Consider the following 18,132-nt stretch of genomic DNA (forward strand, 5'->3'; position numbering starts at 1 on the left):
CCGATTTAGATCCTCTGTCCCCTTCTCTCTCTTTGCTCTTCCTCCACTCACTCATTGCACACACATGCGAGCACCTGCTCTCCAAAATAAAAATACTAAAAAAAAAGAAGTACAGGGAAATAGGCTGCCCAGATATGTATCTCATCTCCTGCCTTTTCTCCCAAGAGATTTGAGATAGAAATCAAAAGTTTATTTGTAGGATCAATAAACTACAGAAGATAAAATGAGATTCTGATAAGGAAGAGCTAATATATATATAAATGTTTTGAGTGTGAAATCTGGCTATGAGTTTCCTGATAGCCATGGCAAAAATGAGAATGTGACTGCCCATGTGTGATAATATTTACTCTCAAAGAGGTGTATCAATTCAATGTACTGATTTACCTACAGATGTTTTCCTCTTGTCTCAAATACCATCCTGGTCGCAATAACAAATTCCAGACCAGTCATCAAGCACAGCATTGCCTTGGACTCATACTCACCCCCATCTCTTCTTCCCGCACCACGTACTGAGCCACTTTGAATGAGCTCAAATATTCATTCATGCCCTGCAATTCTGTGTCTTCTGTCTCATCCTGGTTACGGTCCAGAAGTCGCTCAATGGCCTTATCATCATAGTGGATAACACTGCTATCTTCTCCCTCTTTGTTGTCTCCTCCTACAAAGAATCAGGGGTCCATACCCTCAAAGTCAGATTCAGCAGCTGCAGTGAAAAAGCAAGTCCCACAGGACCCTAGGTCCAAGTCTCAGGACCCTAAGTATCAAATATACCCTCTAGAGAGGCCAAGCCCCACACCAAAACAAGTTCCTGACTAGCTCACCTCCATCTGTGGCTTCATCCTTAAATAGTTCTTCAGTGCCAAACTTGAGGATGTCATCAAGCTCCTGTTTGGACATGGATCCAGTCTTGGAGCCCAGCCCAGGCCGAACCACTAGATGCGTCAGCATCATCTTCTTCTTTGCCACCTGCGTGATGCGCTCCTCCACTGACGCACGGGTCACAAACCGATATATCATCACCTTCTTATTCTGCCCGATACGGTGAGCTCTACTAAAAGCCTGAAGGTGGGCACGATGCAAAGTCAGAAACTGAAGTAATCCTATTTTCCTGCTTCTGCGTTTGCCTTCACACAAACTTCCTCCCCCCAGACCCCACCTTCTCTCATGTTACCCCCAAATTAAGACCTTGGCTAACCCAAACTCTCTGGTTCACAATAAGGTAAAAGACACAAAAAGAATCTACTGTTTTCCCCTGAAACAACTAATTCCAGATGGTGGAGCCCTCACAGAGAACACTGCATTACCAATAAGTTACTGTATATGAAGGCCACTACCTCTGCTCACCTGGATGTCATTATGGGGGTTCCAGTCAGAGTCATAGATAATAACTGTGTCAGCAGTGGCCAGATTGATTCCAAGGCCCCCAGCTCGAGTAGAAAGCAAGAAGCAGAACTGTTGAGCACCCGGTGCTAAGGAAGGAACAAAAATCATTAGAAGGGTCTCCTGAGGGGCACCTGGCTGGCTTAGCCAGTAGAGCATTTGACTCTTGATCTTAGGGTTGGGAGTTCGATCCCAAAGTTGGGTGTAGAGATCACTTAAAAATAATAAAAAAATCTTAAAAAAAAAAGTGTCTCCTGAATTCCAATTAATAAATGTAGAAAAAATGTCAGAAATACAAAACCTCATCAGGCAAACATCAGAGTAGTAAAAGTTTGAGGAGAAACAGTGCATGACCATACTCTCAAATACCTTCTTCATCCAGTTATGTAACAGATAAATCGTGGGGGTGAAAGGCACAGCATAGAGAATATGGTCAGTGATACTGTAATAGTGTTGTATGACAGATGGTAACTACACTTGTGGTGAGCAGAGTGTAACTTTTAGAGTTACACTCTAAGTTCACTACCTTGCACACCTGACACTAATGTTAACACTGTGTCAAATATACTTCAACTAAAAAAAAAAAGATATTTATCAATTACAATGTGAAAAAGAGTAGCTTTACAGTGGAGAAACTAAGCAGGTATCACCTGAACTGAAGGATCAAGGTTAACATTACCAGTAATGAGACATTATCAACATCATGTCCTCCCCCTGACATGATACACCAAAAATAACACTGTGGGGCACCGGAGTGGCTCAGTCGGTTAAGCAACCAACACTTGGTTGCAGCTCAGGTCATGGTCTCATGATTTGGGAGTTCAAGCCCCACATCCAACTCTGCATTGACGGTGCAGAGCCTGCTTGGGATCCTCTCTCACCCTCTCTCTCACTGCCCCTCCCCCACTCATTTTCTCTTCCTCTCTCTCACTCTCAACATAAATAAATTTAAAAAACATGGAGGGGCACCTGGGTGGTTCAGTTAAGCGTCCAACTTTTGATTTCAGCTCAGGTCATGATCTCATAGTCTGTGAGACCGAGCCCTGCAAAAGGCTCTGCGCTGGCAGCACAGAGCCTGCTTGGGATTCTCTCCTCTCTCTCTCTGCACCTCCCCTCCATGTGCGTGTGCAAGCGTGCACACTCTCTCTCAAAATAAATGAACATTTTTTAAAAAGTTCTTTAAAATAAATGGGGGGGAAAAAAGAACACGGCATTGCTTCTATGGTATTCTTGTCCAAGTCTAAAAACCTCAATCTACTCATGAGAAAACATCAGACAAACCCAAACTCACAGACATTCTACACAATAAATAACCAGCAATCATAAAAAGTATCAACAATAGGGGTGCCTGGGTGGCTCAGTGGGTTAAGCAGCCAACTTCACTCAGGTCATGATCTCCTGGTTTGTGAGTTCGAGCTCCATGTCAGACCCTTTGCTGACAGCTCAGAGCACGAAGCCTGCTTTGGATTCAGTGTCTCCCTCTCTCTCTGCCCCTCCCCGTCTCACACTCTTGTCCCTGTCTCTCAAAATTGAATAAACGTTAAAAAAAAATTTTTTTTTAAAGTATCAATGGCACGACAACAAAGGAAAGAATGAAGAAATATGTCAGACAGAAAAAGACACAACAACCAAATGCAATGTGGGATCTAGTACTGGATCCTGAAACAGGAAAAGGACATTAGGAGGAAAACTGGTGACATTCAATTAAGGTCTACAGCTTAGTAGTATGACATCACTCATAATTTCCTGCTTTTGACAGTTGTACTGTGGTTATATAAGTTGTTATCGTTAAGAGAAGTTGAGCGAAGATATATGTGAACTCTGTATTATTTTCTTCCGACTTTTAAGTCCAAAATTATTTTAAAATAAAAAATGAGGGGGCGCCTGGCTGGCTCAATCAGGAAGAGCGTACATCTCTTGATCTCGTGGTCATGAGTTTGAGCCCCATGGTGGGTGTAGAGATTACTAAAATAAATAACCTTTTAAAAAAATAAACAATATAAAAAAATGAGGAGGGGGGAGGGGTGGCTACGGAGACAAGTCTGCCACGAAATTGCTAATTGAGCTTGGGTTAAGTCCTGCTCCCTCTGTGGGCCTCAAGATACAATGAAAAAGGTTAATTAAATACAACGCTCTTCTTCCAGCAGAAAGAACGAAGACTCCAACAAAAGAAAAAAAATCTGCTAGGAATAGTTCAACACATTCTTCCAATCAAAGGCACTCAAAAGCTTTAATTCTTCCATATCAATTGACAAAAACTCAAAAGAACCACACAGAAAAGCAGATACACAAGAACAAGTAATCCATCCAAAGACATGAGTCAAGGAGAATTCCTGGATTGAAGGTACTCCTTTCCTCTTACCATTGAAGCGGTCAATGGCCTCTTGTCGCATGTTCCCAGTTATCCCACCATCAATACGTTCATACTTATAACCTTCATGTTCCAAGAAATCCTCCAACAAGTCCAGCATCTTGGTCATCTGGAAAAGGAGCAGAGTTTAATTAAAGGGGAGTCAGATGGTAATTGCTTTCCTCACGTCACTGAGGGTTGTCTACTGCTCCCTCTCAAAGCTCCCAGCTCCTCCCACACAATACCTGAGAGAAGATGAGTACACGGTGCCCACCCTCCTTAAGGTTCTTAAGCATCTTCTGTAGCAGCAATAATTTTCCAGATGCTCGGATTAGAGCACTGCCATCATACATGCCATTGGGCATTTTAGGGGCTTCCTGAAGAAAGAAGCAAAAAGAAAAGAACACTGAACAAAATGGAGCAATTCCAACCCAGCAAAGAACGAGAGGAGGCACAACATACCATCGCAGCCACAGGGAAAAGATATGGGTGGTTGCAGCACTTCTTAAGATCCATCACCACATTCAGCAGAGAGACCTGGTTGCCACCCCCTCGAGCATTGAGTGCTTCAAAATTTCGAGTGAGGATGTACTTGTAGTATTTCCTACATGGGCAAGACAGAAAGAGAAGTCAGATTCAAGAGCCTTCATAGGACTTACAACCTTTATACAACTCCCAAGACAGTCCCAAGGTCTGAGATCTTCCTTCCAACATATCTTGCTTCAGGACTAAGGAAACCTAACAAGCACCACCAACACCAACAGCACAAACACCATCATGTTAAATAAAGTACTTAACTAAGTAAGAACTATGACTAGAAACAATTAGGTTTCTGTAGACTTTGCTTGTTCCTGTCACCAGATGCCTTGAAGCAGAATGCAGGGAGGAATAAGAAACACTTGGCAAACTAGTAGATGTCTATCCACAAAATGGAGTCAGTGCTTCTGTCCCTTCTGACTTACTTCTGCATGGGGCTCAGCTCCACACGCACAATCAGTTCTGTCTTGGATGGCATATTTTTGAACACGTCAGCTTTGAGCCGCCGCAACATGTGAGGGCCCAGCATATCGTGCAGTTTTTTAATCTGGTCTTCCTTGGCAATGTCTGCAAACTCCTCCAAAAAGCCTTCCAAATTGCTTCAGAAAAAGAAAAGACAGTCATATAGGAAATGGGCAACAGGAAGAATTAGAAGCAGAATTATCAGCTGATTACAGATAAACACACACTTACTGGAACCTCTCTGGGGTGAGAAAGTTGAGGAGATGAAACAACTCTTCTAGATTGTTTTGTAATGGAGTCCCGGTCAGCAACAGTTTGTGTTGAAGTGAGTAACCATTTAAGACCCGGAAGAACTGGAGAAGCAGATGGAGAAGATAAAATTCAGTGAAAAGAGGGCTCCAGTATACCTTTGCAAACTAAGCTATTTTGCTGCCCAATGGTTAAGCTGCCATCTCCCCTCCATTTCCATCTCCCTTTTAAGGTCTGACCACCAAGGAGTATCACAAGTAAGGAAGGAGTGCAGAAGCCATTTGACCAGTTCCTCTCCTCCTAACACTCCCCTTAATGAGTAGGTGGCACTAAAAAACTAAAACTGGAGGCCATAACCTCCCTCCCCCCTTCCTTCTCACCTTTGACTGATTGTTCTTGAGCCGATGTGCTTCATCCACAATGAGGCATGCCCAATCAATGGAACCCAAGATAGCCATGTCAATGGTGATCAACTCATAAGACGTCAGCAGCACATGGAATTTCACAGATGCCTCTTTCTGCACAAGGAGGTGACCCGGTCACTAATGTTCAACTCCTCCAGTGCAGGCAAACCCAAGGGACTTTCCCTCCCCCCAACTGTTATCCTTCGGCCTCACCCCACTCTAAGCAGACTAAGCCCACATCAACAACTCTCTAAGGTGGTCTCCCTCCCAGTGAGATACCTTCATGCGAGAGGCTTTCTTGCCACCACGAATGGCGTTGTCTTCAAAAGAGAACTCATTCTCTCGGATGATGGCACGGCTGTCTTTGTCACCCACATACGTCACCACATACATATCTGGAGCCCACATTTCAAACTCCCGCTCCCAGTTGATGATGGTAGAAAGAGGGGCACTCACTAGGAAGGGGCCTTTGGAATGACCCTTGGAGAAAGAAGAGAAGTGGCAGAATAAGGACTGAGGGCCCCAACACAATGCTGGCCCAGCGCCCACCTCTACACTAGGACCAGCTGAGGGCTGGCACGTGTGCTGCTGCTCCTATCCTCACCTTTTCAACGCCACCCTGCCTACTCCTTCCCACAAAGTCACACTCGCCTTTACAGGGAGTTTAAAACCCAACTTCTTCCTAGAAGTCTTTCCATGCTAATTCCACCCACAACTCTGCTCCTCTCAACAGGTATTCTCCCCCCAAGGACTGAGGCTCTATGCATCCACCACTGATTCTACCCAAGGTTCCATCCACTCAGTCTGTCTCTATGTACACATGTCTGTCTTAGAGGCACTTGGGTGGCTCAGTTGGCTAAGCATCTGACTCTTGGTTTCAGCTCAGGTCATGATCTCCGTTTTGTGAATTCAAGCCCGACATCAGGCTCTGAGCTACAGTGTGGAACCTACTTGAGATTCTCTCTCTCTCCCTCTCTGTCCCTCCCCAACTCGTGCTGTCTCTGTCTCTTAAATAAACAAACTTAAAAAAAAAAAAAAAGCGTCTATCTTCATGTCATTCCACAGTGTTCTTCAAGGTCTGGGACCAATTATTTTCTTCCTTTTTTCTTTCTCCTCATTGTGTGAAAAGACCACGAACACGAAATACCCATACACAAAAACCTCACAGCCCCAACTTTCGTACCTCCTTGTAGAGAGAATAGAGGAAGACTGCTGTTTGGACAGTCTTCCCAAGGCCCATCTCATCAGCCAAGATGGTGTCGGTGCCCTGAGCCCAGGAGAAGCGCAACCAGTTCAAGCCCTCCATCTGATAGGGGTGCAGGGTTCCACCTGTAGCATCCAGGTACTCTGGCTGTCGCTCATACTTCACTGTTGGCTGAAGAATGAAAGGAAGAAGTGAAGAGCTGGCCAGGAGCTCCCTTCCTTCCGTAAGACAGAAGCTGCCTCCTCTTCACACATCCTCACTAGATCCTCAAGAGCCACAAAGAATTGTGGGGAGGGGCACCTGGGTGGTTCAGTGGGTTGAGCATCCAGCTTCAGCTTGGGTCATGATCACAGTTTGCGAGTTCGAGCCCCACGTCAGGCTCTCTGCTATCAGCACAGAGCCCACTTTGGATCCTCGGTCTCCCCCCCTCTGCCCTTCCCTGCCCCCTTCTCTCAAAATAAATAAACACTAAAAAAAAAAAAAAAAAAGAAAAAAAGAAAAGAAATGGAGGGGGAAAATATCCTTAATAGCTATTGTAATTTTGTGTTTTATTTAGTATCCTCCAGGACGCAAGGCAACTAACCTATCAGGCGATCAGAGATCTTGGTCTTACAATCTCACGAAAGACACATCATAGCCTCCCTAGCAATACAATAATTCTACTACACAAGAGCCACCAGGTAAATAATCATATGTTCCCCCTAGAGTCATCTTTTTCACTTTAACAGTCCTCATATTATATTACACAAATAAAACCCACAGGAACTGAACCCTGAATTAAGGGTTAGAAGACCCAGGTTCTGATAAGTTTCTTAACACTTTCTCAATCGTAGAAAGCATATGTCCTATGTTTTTATTTTTCTGATGATGCAAAGAGAAAATGATCCTAGTATTTCCCTTGTTCACAGAGATGTGGAGAAGTGGGGAAGCATTCTAGCTCTGAAGTTCCTACCGGCAGAGTGCCATCGATAGACTGGTGCACACAAGATTTATCGCCCAACCCAACAAATTGTGCCCTCCCTCTTCTGCCTCAACTCACATCAACTGTTGGAGTTTCAGGAGGCCTCTCCAACTTCCTCAGCTTCACCTTCTTGAGCTTCTTGCCTGGTCGTCCTTCCTCACCCCTCATTAACTCCCTAAAGAAGACAGACAACACAAGGCTGCCTAAGGTCCTTCTCAGTAAGAACCAACTCCACACCTCACCAAAGTCACCCACCTGTGGTTCCAATAGCTCTGCTTGAACAGGTCGTAGTCCTGTATCTCCACATCCTCACTCTCCCAGGATGCCTGATCATAGGGTAAGTCCCGCCACTTGATCAAGTAATGGACATGGCCCTTCTTATCCACACTGCAAGGTCAAGGAGAAAAAAAGTCCTCAGAACCAGAAGGCCATGCTCCTCTTCTCCTAAGTAAGCCTCGCTTTCAAATACTGCCAGTAATGTATGTTCCAAACAGACTTCTAGGAAGGCCAAATGCCACATATATGGAGTCTCTACCATACCAGTCTCTGGACCTAAAATTACATCTACTCTAGTCTTCTATGGTTCAAATACCAGGATTCAGTCAGTTAATAGTAATGTATGGAGCATACATCTCTTCCAAGTTTAAGTTACTGGTGACATCTGTTTCCTCAATTCCTTTGGCAGCAGTCTCCCAGTGGACATGCTGCCTATTTCCAGCATGCCCAAGACAGCCACCAGTCTGGCCCAGCTCCTCTGGTACCTGTGGTTAAGAATTCGGTGGATCATCATCCACTCAGGTTTTATCCCATAGCGATAGAAACGTTCCTCCATCTCTGCAAACTTAGGGTCTTTGTTCTTGCGCTTTCGGCTCTTCTCTTCATCACCACCAAAGTCCCCAGACGGTGGTTCATCCATATCGTTCTTCCGCTGGTAGTTTCGAAACATCACTTGACAGTGCAGCTCCAACTGCAAACAGAAAGGGGTTGATTCAGTCACTGAGAAGTGGCATTCACTCCTTCCATCCACAAGGCTGTTTTTCATGACCCTCTCCATTGTGGCCCCCAGATCTCTAGCCTTCCCAGGTTTACCTGCAGTTCAGACACCCAGGAGCAGTGCCAATAAGACATGCCTTGCCATTTCACAAAGAACTGCCGCTCTGGCCGCCCCTCCAGGGGCTTAGGGGAGGGAGTATTGGGATCAGCATCTGGAGGCCGAGGCACTGGTGTGGGAGATGGTGGCTGACCCCACTTCCAGATTAGAATCTTCTGAACTTTGCCCTTAAGAGCTGGACACTGAGAGAAAAAGATGATTCAACACCAAATCATTACCAAGGGGAGGAAATGATACAGCCCACAGCCTCAACATTATCAAAGAATTATTAAAATAACACTTCTCATTTTAAAAAGAACCATTCTAGTGAAGAATAACAGAACTCCCTCTCTCCACTTCTGGAGCCTAGAACTCCTCTCTATGAAGTAACTGAAAAGCAATTAAGTGACCCTATTAAACCATTCTAAACCACCAAGACCTAATGGATGCTCTAGGATGGAAGAACACTGCTCTACTCTCCTTAAGAGAGCTGGCAGAGCATCAACTCCTCCGTTCAAAGTTAGTCTTACATTTTCCCAGACAAAAGTATCCCCAGACTGCATGAGAAAGGAAAATACCTATCTCAGGGCTAAAAGATACAGTTCTCCAATGACCTCTCCTGCACCTCAGCCTCCTGATGCCTACATATAGAAGAGATAAACCCTTCTGCTAGATTACACTATCCACACATCCCACCCTGGCTGGGGTCAGTTAACTCACCGTACAACGGGGACAGAGCCATTCACCATTAGGGATCTCTGGAAGTGGGGGGTTCAGACAGTGGATGTGGTAGGATGAAGGACAAGTGTCACAGCAGAGCAGCTCCCCACCGTCTTTACAGACACGACAGAATTCCATATGGTGGTCATCCTCCTCTTCAGGGTCTCCTCCAACCTCTTCCAGGATCTCCTCACCCTCCGAATTGTCCTCTTTAGCCTCCCACTGGATGCCTTCCTTCTCCTGCAGTAAAAGTCCAGAGTCAGATTATTACCACCCCCCACCCACCCACCCAAGTCTGAACCACACTCATCATTTTTTTGAATGTTTCCCAAAGTCCACACCAGCAACACCACCCAAGCCCAAAAGATCTTTGATCACCCCACCCTTCCTCTTGAGGGTTCCAAAAAGCCACAATGGCCAGGTACTCACGCAGTGTGGGCAGCTCCACTTGCCCTCAGGAGCCTTCTCCATATCCGGATCCAGGCAGACCATGTGGTAAGCTCGGGGACAGGTATCGCACAGGATGATCTCACCGCCTTGCTGGCACACCTCGCAATAGTCCTGGTGGTCTGTCTCATAACCATCCACAGCAGTCACCTCCTCCTCGCCTGGGCAAGGAAGAGGGAAAGCCCAGTTATTAGAAAAAAACTACCTCCCCCCACCCCCTCTAAAATAAACCAACTCCTATCTCCTTAGGGAGATTCTTCCCCAGTCATCCCCACCCCATCCCATCACACACAGATACAAAAAAGAAACACACCTTTCTTCTTCTTTTTAGTGGTTCGGAGTTTCTTGCGGCTGCGGCTACTACGGCTGGTAGAACCATCAGAAACAGAATAGCTATTGATACTGGCATCATCGAAGTCAGATTCCACATCTAAGTCATCATCCTCACTCTGACAGAATAAAAAAGGAGAAGGTTAGAGGTTGAAGCCAAGGGAAGGGGAGTGCTAGAGAAGGGATTCCTCTTTTACTAGGGATGCTAGAATCCCAGCAAGGACTATCACATAAGGAGTCTAGTCACCTTGTTCTAGGGCCAACTCTCCCCATGTTTACATGCCTACTGTGAAGGCTAGATCCCGACATAGGTAACATCCTATCAGATACGGCACCCTCACCAACGGGATAGGCTGGGCTCTCACCGAGGATCTCTTACGCTTAGAACCAAAACCTCCCAGCTTGATTTTCAGGGGAGCTACTTTCTTGGGTTTAGGCTTCTTGGCATCAGGTACACGAGGGCTGCCCTTGGGCTTCCTCCGAGCATTGGGACCTAAAACCAGAAGAGTGCAAGTAAGATCATACAATCCAAATGCACAGCAAAGGGCAGAAAGAGGGGAAGACAGTAAAGTGTCCTCTACCTGAGCTGGTTTCCCCGTGTCCAGCTTCCCAAATGTCCCTCCTAAATCCAAGATTCATTCCTCCCTCCCACTTCTATCTTTAGGTTGACAGAAGAACATCTCCATGTTTTCTCTGTCCTCATATCCCAAGCCCACATCAGTCCCATTGGGTCCCATTTCACCTTTGCCCTCCTTGGTCTTGGCCTTGCGGATAGGCACCTCCACAGGGGGAGGAGGTGGTGCAACTTCAGTGGCCGTCACCATGCTCTCCACGACAGCCACCGCTGCTGCCGCTGCTGCCGCCACTGATGCCCCAGAACTGCCTTTGAAGGGGTTGTTGGTGCTAAACTCACGCCACTTTGCACCCAAAACCATCATCATCTTGGAGACAGCAATCTTGGGGTTTTTGGCAGCAATGAGGGGTCTGGTGGAGAGATGGACAAGAACAGCAAAGAAGGAAAAGTTTAAGAATAAAAGAGAGAGAGAAAGAGAAGTGAAAAGAGATTACAGAAGCACTCTCCTCCCCTAGCCCCAAAACCCTCTTGTTACCGGACAAACTGGCTAAAGGCCTTGTAGTTGGTGAGGGTGCGATAATCCTCCTCTGAGAACACATGGTCAATGTCTTCCATGCCCCAGTCTTCCAGGAGCTGAGCGGACGATTTAGGTTCCTGCAGAGAGAGCAAGGTCAAACACCTGACATCTAGTGCCCACCCCTGCTCAGGGAATGAGTTGAAACAAAAGATTGCAAGACCAGGGGAGGAGAGTGGAGAGAAAATCATTATAAACAGGAAGAGAAAACATTCTAAGGGGCAGTGGAGTATCTGGGAGACAAAAGACAGAAGTTGACAGCAAGCACAGGGAAGAGGACAGAGATCCAGGCACCTTTGAATCATCATCATCGTCATCCTCCTCCTCCTCTTCTTTCCTCTTGGATTTGCTCTTCTTTTCTTTCTTAGGTCCAAGCTTCTTCTTCTTCTTCTTGCCAGGGGTATAGTCGCTGCCCTCACTGTCTGAGCGCAGAGCCACCTCTTCCTCCTCCTCCACAAACTCCGGCCCCTCCCCAGAGCTGTCCCCCAGCTGCCGGCATAAGAGCATACGCTGGAGCAGGGAAGGGGGAGAGGGAGAGGGAGACAGACACACACATGCTACACACATGCTGACCTCAGGACAGCCCTGAGGTTCATCCCCAGGACCTGGCCCACCACTCCAGAAGAAACAAATGCCACGCCACCGCCCCCCCCCCCACCCCGCGCCTCAACCTTTCACAGAGCTCCTCTGTTCTTCCTCTTATTCCCCAAAACATCCAGTCACCCACTCACCTCCTTTTTTTGGCGCTTGCTCTTAGGGATTTTAGGGTCCCGAGGCTTCTTAGGCTTTTTCTTCTTCTTGAGCTTTGGAGTCTCTGCTTCTGACAAATCCTCTTCTGGGTCCTCTTCATTTTCTACACATAGTTGGCAGAGAAAGGTAGGTAGAGAATAGATCAATAGCAAAAGGTTAGAGCCTAATCCAGAGGCTTTAGACTTTATTCCCCCACCTCTTGTCCCAGATTCCACTGAAGAGAACTGCTATACTCTCCACAGAAGGAAGCTGATACTCAGGACAAAAACAGACAAAGAGAGAGCTGTATATACCCGAAATAGGCCTGCCAGGCCAGAGCAGGCCCACCTCAGGCAGCTGTCCAGACCCCTGCCTCCTTTCCCTCATACCTAATAGGAGTCCTCTGTATGTTCACCAGTGCAGCTAAATCAAGCTGCTGAGAGTTAACCAAATAAAAGAAATAGGTCTAGCTCTCCTGTAACTGGCCACCAAGTATTCTATAAACCAGGGAGTGAGAATGAAAGGTCCCACCCAGAAGGCCGAAACAACAGAATACACCTTCACGACATTCCCAGAATGGTATCAGTTCAGGGGTCCCATAAACCACACCCTTCACTCCCCACTTTGGGTCATCACTGCTCAAAACCACCAACCCCACCCCACCCCCCACCAAGCCCCAGGTTCAGTTGCCAGCCCAATATCACACCCACTCTCAAACATAATTTCCTTTCCCCATCTCCAGCTCCACTGTTCCTCCCAGCTTCTCCTGGGTCAGTAGCCTCTTCTCCCCAGGGGCCCAAATCAGCCCAGCTGTCACCATCCCCTACACACACACACACACACACACACACACAGACACACACACACACACACACCGCCCCCCCCCCCCCCATCCTCCTCCCATCTGGCTCCACCTCCTCCCCTGGCTGGGAGCACACACAAAGCCTGGGGTAATACTGAGAGCTCCTGGGCAGGGATAGGTGGGAAGGGGCACAGAGGGGGAGGAGAAGGCCAGGAGGCAGCTTCCTTTGTAACTAACACACATTCACACCAGCTCCCTCCTCCCTCCTCTCTCTCCTTCTTCCTAAGCCACCCCCGCCCTGGGAGGGGGGGGAGTGGAGAAGGGAGTGGAGAGAAGGAGGGAGTGCCTCACCCACTGAAGAGAGGGAAAATGGCTCCTGACCGCAGAAGCCAGCCCAGGGCACCCAGCTGCCAACATAGGACAGACAGGAAGTAGCAGGGGAGGGGGGTGGGGTTGATAGAGGTAGCCGGGGAAAGACTACCCTCACAAAGACTTCCCAAATTACTACCTGGCCCCAAGTCCACATGCCACTTCTCCTAACACCTATTCTGGGATGACACAGTTCTCAAGAGGCCACTCTAATGTCCTACGCAAAGAAACCCAAGACAGACACGAAGGTAATACTACAAGAGGGACGAGATTACTCCCTCAATCATAATAATTGTTTCAATCATCAGTACTAAGATTTAACAAAGGCTCAGTAGAGCTGCGGTCAGAACATAAAACCTCAAATTTCTGATATCCAAAAGATTTACGTTGAGGAATGGGAACCCACCAGAAGTCTCTGAAACTCAGTTTCCTCCTCACCACCTACCTTCCCCAAGAGTCCAAGCAATAGATCCTAAACCACCTCTCACAGATTAGAAGGAGCCACCTATCCAACATATGGGAGTGATGTCTACACCAAAAAAAAAGGAGCAGCACCTGGACAGTGCTGGACAATAATATGCTTCCTTCAATCCTACACATGCTCTTCGCTCTTGACCCCCAGAACTAGCCCTAATATGCTTCTGACTCCGCCCTTCTTGAGCAAGGCAGATACTAGGGAACATGAGACATTAAGCTTGACAAAGCACCATCAGCCTCCCCCCACTCAGCCCAGGATCAGGCCAGGCACAAGAAAGCCCCTCCCATTCCCTTGGGAAAGGAACACCAGCCTGGATCTTACCAGAAAGAACCATTTTCTTAAGGCTGCTCCCCAGCAATCCCCATGTCGTCCCCCTCACTAATCAGTTACATCTTTCGGTTCCTCGTCCTCCTCCCCTCCATAAAAGCTGGAGCTGGGCACAAGGACAAACCCAAGCAAGTGAAGGGGACACCCATCCACATAAGACCCCCAAACTTCTCCGGCAGATAATGTGCTGACATGACAAGCGGCAAAGTGGCTGAGACATAAAAGAAGATTTGGGAAAGGGGCAGGAATGGGGTGTGGCAAGTGGAAAAACTGGGTCATGCTACAGCTTGGGGCAGAGTTCACCCTGGGAGCCTGCACAGCTCCCAATCAACATGGGGGGGCAGCCCCAGACCAAGGGCCCAATGGGAAGCCAAGATGTGGAACCAATATTGGCTAGATCGCACTAGTCTACTTCTCTCGCCCCTCACAGAAAGGATCAGATCAGGTTACTAATACCACCACCCCACCCCCACCTTGGGCAACAGCACAGAAATTTGCCACCTTGCCCTACACAAGGATGATGAGATTCAAGCCCAAGTTTCTCATCCCAACAGCTGAAGACTCAGTAACATGACTGCCCCTCTCCAAAGAGACCCCAGTTTCAAATGAAGACTTTCCACTTAGAAAATGCCCAATGTAGAAACATCTTTCCCAGACCACCTCAACTTGCTGCTGGAGCTAAGAAGAAGGCAGAAGTGAAAAATGTTTGATGGGAAACAAAAACAGAACCAGCAAGCTCTGGAACTTAAAAAAAATAAGTAAATATAAACAGAGAGAATAAAGAAATGGCATGTCAAAAAAAAACCAAAAAAACAAACACCTGGAGAAAAAAAAGTCAAGGAAACAAATAGGTGACTTAGCTAAGGGCTCTGAAAAAGGAAAGACAGGCGAGAGAGAGACATCCACTTAGATGCATGACATCAATCACCATTTGAGAACAGACAAGGGCTACTCCAATCAGGCAGGATGGTTATAACCATACGAGTTTGGCCAGTCCAAGGAGCCACCCCCAAACACAGACAGAACAACCCCCAACACACCTACACAAACACTTCAGGCCACCAGCCCAAACCCCAGGCTACCTGCGCAGAGGTAGAAGCCTCTAAGAAAAAAAAAGTCTGGATTATTTCCACTTGCCAGAGAAAGGGGGTGCTCCCTAGTATAACCTTCAGGCTGTGACATCCTACCCCTAGCCCCCATCATTTCCCCACTCGAAACATTCCAGCAATCTGCAGGCTAAAAGCGCTCTACAACCCAGCTGAGGAGCGCAATTCAAACTTCACACAGTTGAGACAGCACAGAAAACCGGTAACTGATCAGAAGCTAAAAATAATCAGATAGAGAGTAACCAGCACTCCCTCTCTCCTTTCCACAGCAGCAACCACAAGATCCTGCTAACACAGATGCCCGGCTGGTCTCCAGCAAGCAATCCTCAACACCCACCCCCACCCCCCCCCCCCCCGGGGTCCCAGCCACCTGCATTTCTCCAAGGACCCACACAAGGTAAGGTCTGCCAGCCCAGAGAGCTCCCTCAACGGGGACCTGCATAGCATTCCTCAAGACCAGACAGTGCAGCAAGCTTGCATCTTGGTCCCAGAGCCCAGGAGGCACATGGCTTCCACCCCCTCCCACAAGAGCTCCGCAGAAGGGAACCACTCCCTTCGGATGCCCTCCACCTCAGACTCTGCACAGACAGAGAGAGAGAGAGAGAGAGAGAGAGAGAGAGAGAAACTCAACCCTGCCTCACCAGAGTCGCTAGGGAGGGCCCAAATGCCTCCTTCCTGCCCTGGGCCCTTGGGGAAGATGTTACCTGGGTGGGGTGGGGGCAGGCTGTTGTTCAAAAGTGCATCCATATCCTCCTCCTCGCTGCCCGCCGAGCAGGGGGACGGGGAGCCCAGGCCCGACGCCATCCCCTTCCGCTCCCGGCCAGGGAATTGGCCCAGCTGCTCCTGCCTGCGGCCTGGGGCCCTCTACACTGGCCCGAGTCACTGTGCGGGGGAGGGGGGGAAGAAAGAGAGAACAGTCAGTGACGCGCACTGTCCCCCTCCCCCACACCCACCCGCTCTTTCCGCCCACCACCACCAGCGGCCCCCCCACCCCAGCCACCCTAGCAGGGCACCCGAACCACTCAGGCTGAACTTAGTTCCACACTCCTCGAGGGCAGCCCGGAAGCCGGCTCCCCAACTGGAGCCCCCCCAGATGAGCGGGAGCGACGCCCCCGAGGGCAGGCTGGTGCAGGCTTGGGGAGGGGAGAAACCGGGCTGGACCGAGCAGGGTGTGACGGGGGGAGGGGGTGTCCGAGTGGCCGCGGCGCGGGGGGGGCCGGGGGAGGCGGCAGGCAGCGAGGCGCTCGGGGACACAAGGTCACTTGGGGGTGGGGGGGCGCCTCCCTGCGCCTGGGGAGGGGCCAGTCCCCAGACAGGGCAGCTCTCCAAAGGCTGTCCTCTGGGACAAACTCAGGTTCTCCAGAGGAGCCGCGGGGCCGAGGGGGCGTGGAGGCTCAGGGCTCCAGGGGGCTGGAGGTAGGGACGTGGGGGCCGAGGGAGCGCCCACCAGGCAGGGGGCCGGGCCACGTGTCCCGGGGGGCAAGTGAGCAAAGGGCGAGGGGGCGGGCGCCGGGCATTGTGGGAGACCAAGCCCGAGGTGGGAGTCGAGGGGAGCAAGACTCCGGCCGGCTTAGGGCGGGGGGGGAGGGGGGGGCGGGGGGCAGGGCGCCCTGCAGGCCAAGGAAAGGAAGGGTCAGCTCCTCCAAGCAGGGGGCGGTCCGCGAGTCCCGGACGTCTCAGGAAGGGGTGGGTGGAGGGATGAGCCTGGGGGCTGGTCGGGCTGAGAGGGGCGTCTCTTTGGGAACCCCGCGCTCTCCTCACCCCGGAGCCGCCGCAGGTCGCGCTGGGTCCGGCCCGGTGTCACTCCCGCTCCGGCTCCTCCTCGCCGCGGCCGAAGGGGGGAAAATGGCTCCGGCTCCGGCGTCGCCTCTTAAAGGGCCCGAAACACCGGCCGGGAAATCCCACCGCACAGGCCCCGCCCCCCCACGGACAGCCCATAATAACCTCAACCAACTCTAACCCCCCCTCCACTACCGCCACCCTCCTCCTTAGGTCTCCCGGGCAACCCCCGCCCCCTCGTCGCTCAGGCAACCACTGGCCACGCCCCCTTCGAGCGCGCGCGCGCGTGTCACCCGGGCAACCACCCACCTCCTGGCCATCCCATAATACACACGGACACCCCCCCCCCCCACCACACACACACACACACACACACACACCACCCCCCCCACACACGCACTCCATACACCTATATGCCAAGGCTGTTGACATCTCATAATATTGCAGACCTTTTGCAACTAACCCTTTCCCCACCTCAGACATCCCATAATAGCCACCCTTTGCCAACTTCTTCACTCTTGGCCCTAATGCTGACATCCCATAATAATTCGTCACCTCTCCTTTTCATGGCCATCCCATAATAAGCACCCCTCCCAGCACTTCAGCCTCACATCCCATAATATTCATCCCCATCCCCCACAGACATCCCATAATAACCACTCTTCATCCACCCCCAGTTTGATATCCCATAATAGTCAGAAACGCACCCCCCCACCACATTACAACAACGGACACTTCGGCCTCCTCCCACACACATCCCGTAATAATCAGTTTCCTACTTTCTATACTGGCATCCCATAATAACCAACCCCCTAGCCTGCAGGGGCTGAGGGCAGCTCAGGCTAGGGTCTAGATCCTCACACCAGCACCCTCAGCCTTCACACATTTCATTCTAACTCCACAGCTCATGATAACCACTTCTCCCTGTCAAAGACATATCCCATAATGATCAGCACCCTACAGAGATGGTCATCTAATCTCCTTTCCTCTAACACTGGAAAGATATCCCGTAATTTTACTCCCCTACCCCACACCCTGATATCCCATAATAATGTCAAGGAGCCTGTGGTCCACCAGACATACTATAATACTCCTAGCACAACCCAGCCTCACATCCCATAATGCTTCATCTCCAGCCACCACTCCTATACCTTTCCAGCCAGGCATCCCATAATATTCATAGTCATACCTCCCCCACCTCCACTGGCTGTCAGTCTATTCTAACAACCAGAGCCACAAGGGTGAAGCAGGCTACCCACA

General features: G+C 49.4%; 1 protein-coding gene across 7 annotated transcripts in view; it reads right to left on the reverse strand.

Annotated features, from left to right (window-relative positions):
* The window catches only part of CHD4 (chromodomain helicase DNA binding protein 4), a 29,859-nt gene extending 12,849 nt beyond the window's left edge, over window positions 1-17,010 (reverse strand). For 2 of the 7 annotated variants that reach the window (XM_023256721.2, XM_023256719.2), the window contains exons 1-25: window positions 16,855-17,010; window positions 15,798-15,975; window positions 12,014-12,135; window positions 11,577-11,792; window positions 11,244-11,362; window positions 10,877-11,118; window positions 10,500-10,627; window positions 10,118-10,253; window positions 9,787-9,965; window positions 9,358-9,597; window positions 8,637-8,840; window positions 8,309-8,514; window positions 7,803-7,934; window positions 7,626-7,722; window positions 6,566-6,757; window positions 5,662-5,862; window positions 5,359-5,496; window positions 4,961-5,082; window positions 4,693-4,866; window positions 4,193-4,334; window positions 3,976-4,107; window positions 3,743-3,860; window positions 1,345-1,469; window positions 822-1,059; window positions 483-658 (exon numbers count right to left, since the gene is read on the reverse strand). In XM_023256721.2, coding sequence (XP_023112489.1) covers window positions 483-658; window positions 822-1,059; window positions 1,345-1,469; window positions 3,743-3,860; window positions 3,976-4,107; window positions 4,193-4,334; window positions 4,693-4,866; window positions 4,961-5,082; window positions 5,359-5,496; window positions 5,662-5,862; window positions 6,566-6,757; window positions 7,626-7,722; window positions 7,803-7,934; window positions 8,309-8,514; window positions 8,637-8,840; window positions 9,358-9,597; window positions 9,787-9,965; window positions 10,118-10,253; window positions 10,500-10,627; window positions 10,877-11,118; window positions 11,244-11,362; window positions 11,577-11,792; window positions 12,014-12,135; window positions 15,798-15,897 — 3,879 coding nt within the window. In that variant the 5' untranslated portion in view covers window positions 15,898-15,975; window positions 16,855-17,010. The remainder of the gene's footprint in view (window positions 1-482; window positions 659-821; window positions 1,060-1,344; window positions 1,470-3,742; window positions 3,861-3,975; window positions 4,108-4,192; window positions 4,335-4,692; window positions 4,867-4,960; window positions 5,083-5,358; window positions 5,497-5,661; window positions 5,863-6,565; window positions 6,758-7,625; window positions 7,723-7,802; window positions 7,935-8,308; window positions 8,515-8,636; window positions 8,841-9,357; window positions 9,598-9,786; window positions 9,966-10,117; window positions 10,254-10,499; window positions 10,628-10,876; window positions 11,119-11,243; window positions 11,363-11,576; window positions 11,793-12,013; window positions 12,136-15,797; window positions 15,976-16,854) is intronic. The other 5 variants (XM_023256720.2, XM_023256718.2, XM_023256722.2 and 2 more) reach the window with 4 other exon arrangements.
* Window positions 17,011-18,132: the final 1,122 nt, after the last annotated feature.

Source organism: Felis catus, chromosome B4, assembly GCF_018350175.1.
Source record: "Felis catus isolate Fca126 chromosome B4, F.catus_Fca126_mat1.0, whole genome shotgun sequence".
Classification (NCBI taxonomy): Eukaryota; Metazoa; Chordata; class Mammalia; order Carnivora; family Felidae; genus Felis; species Felis catus.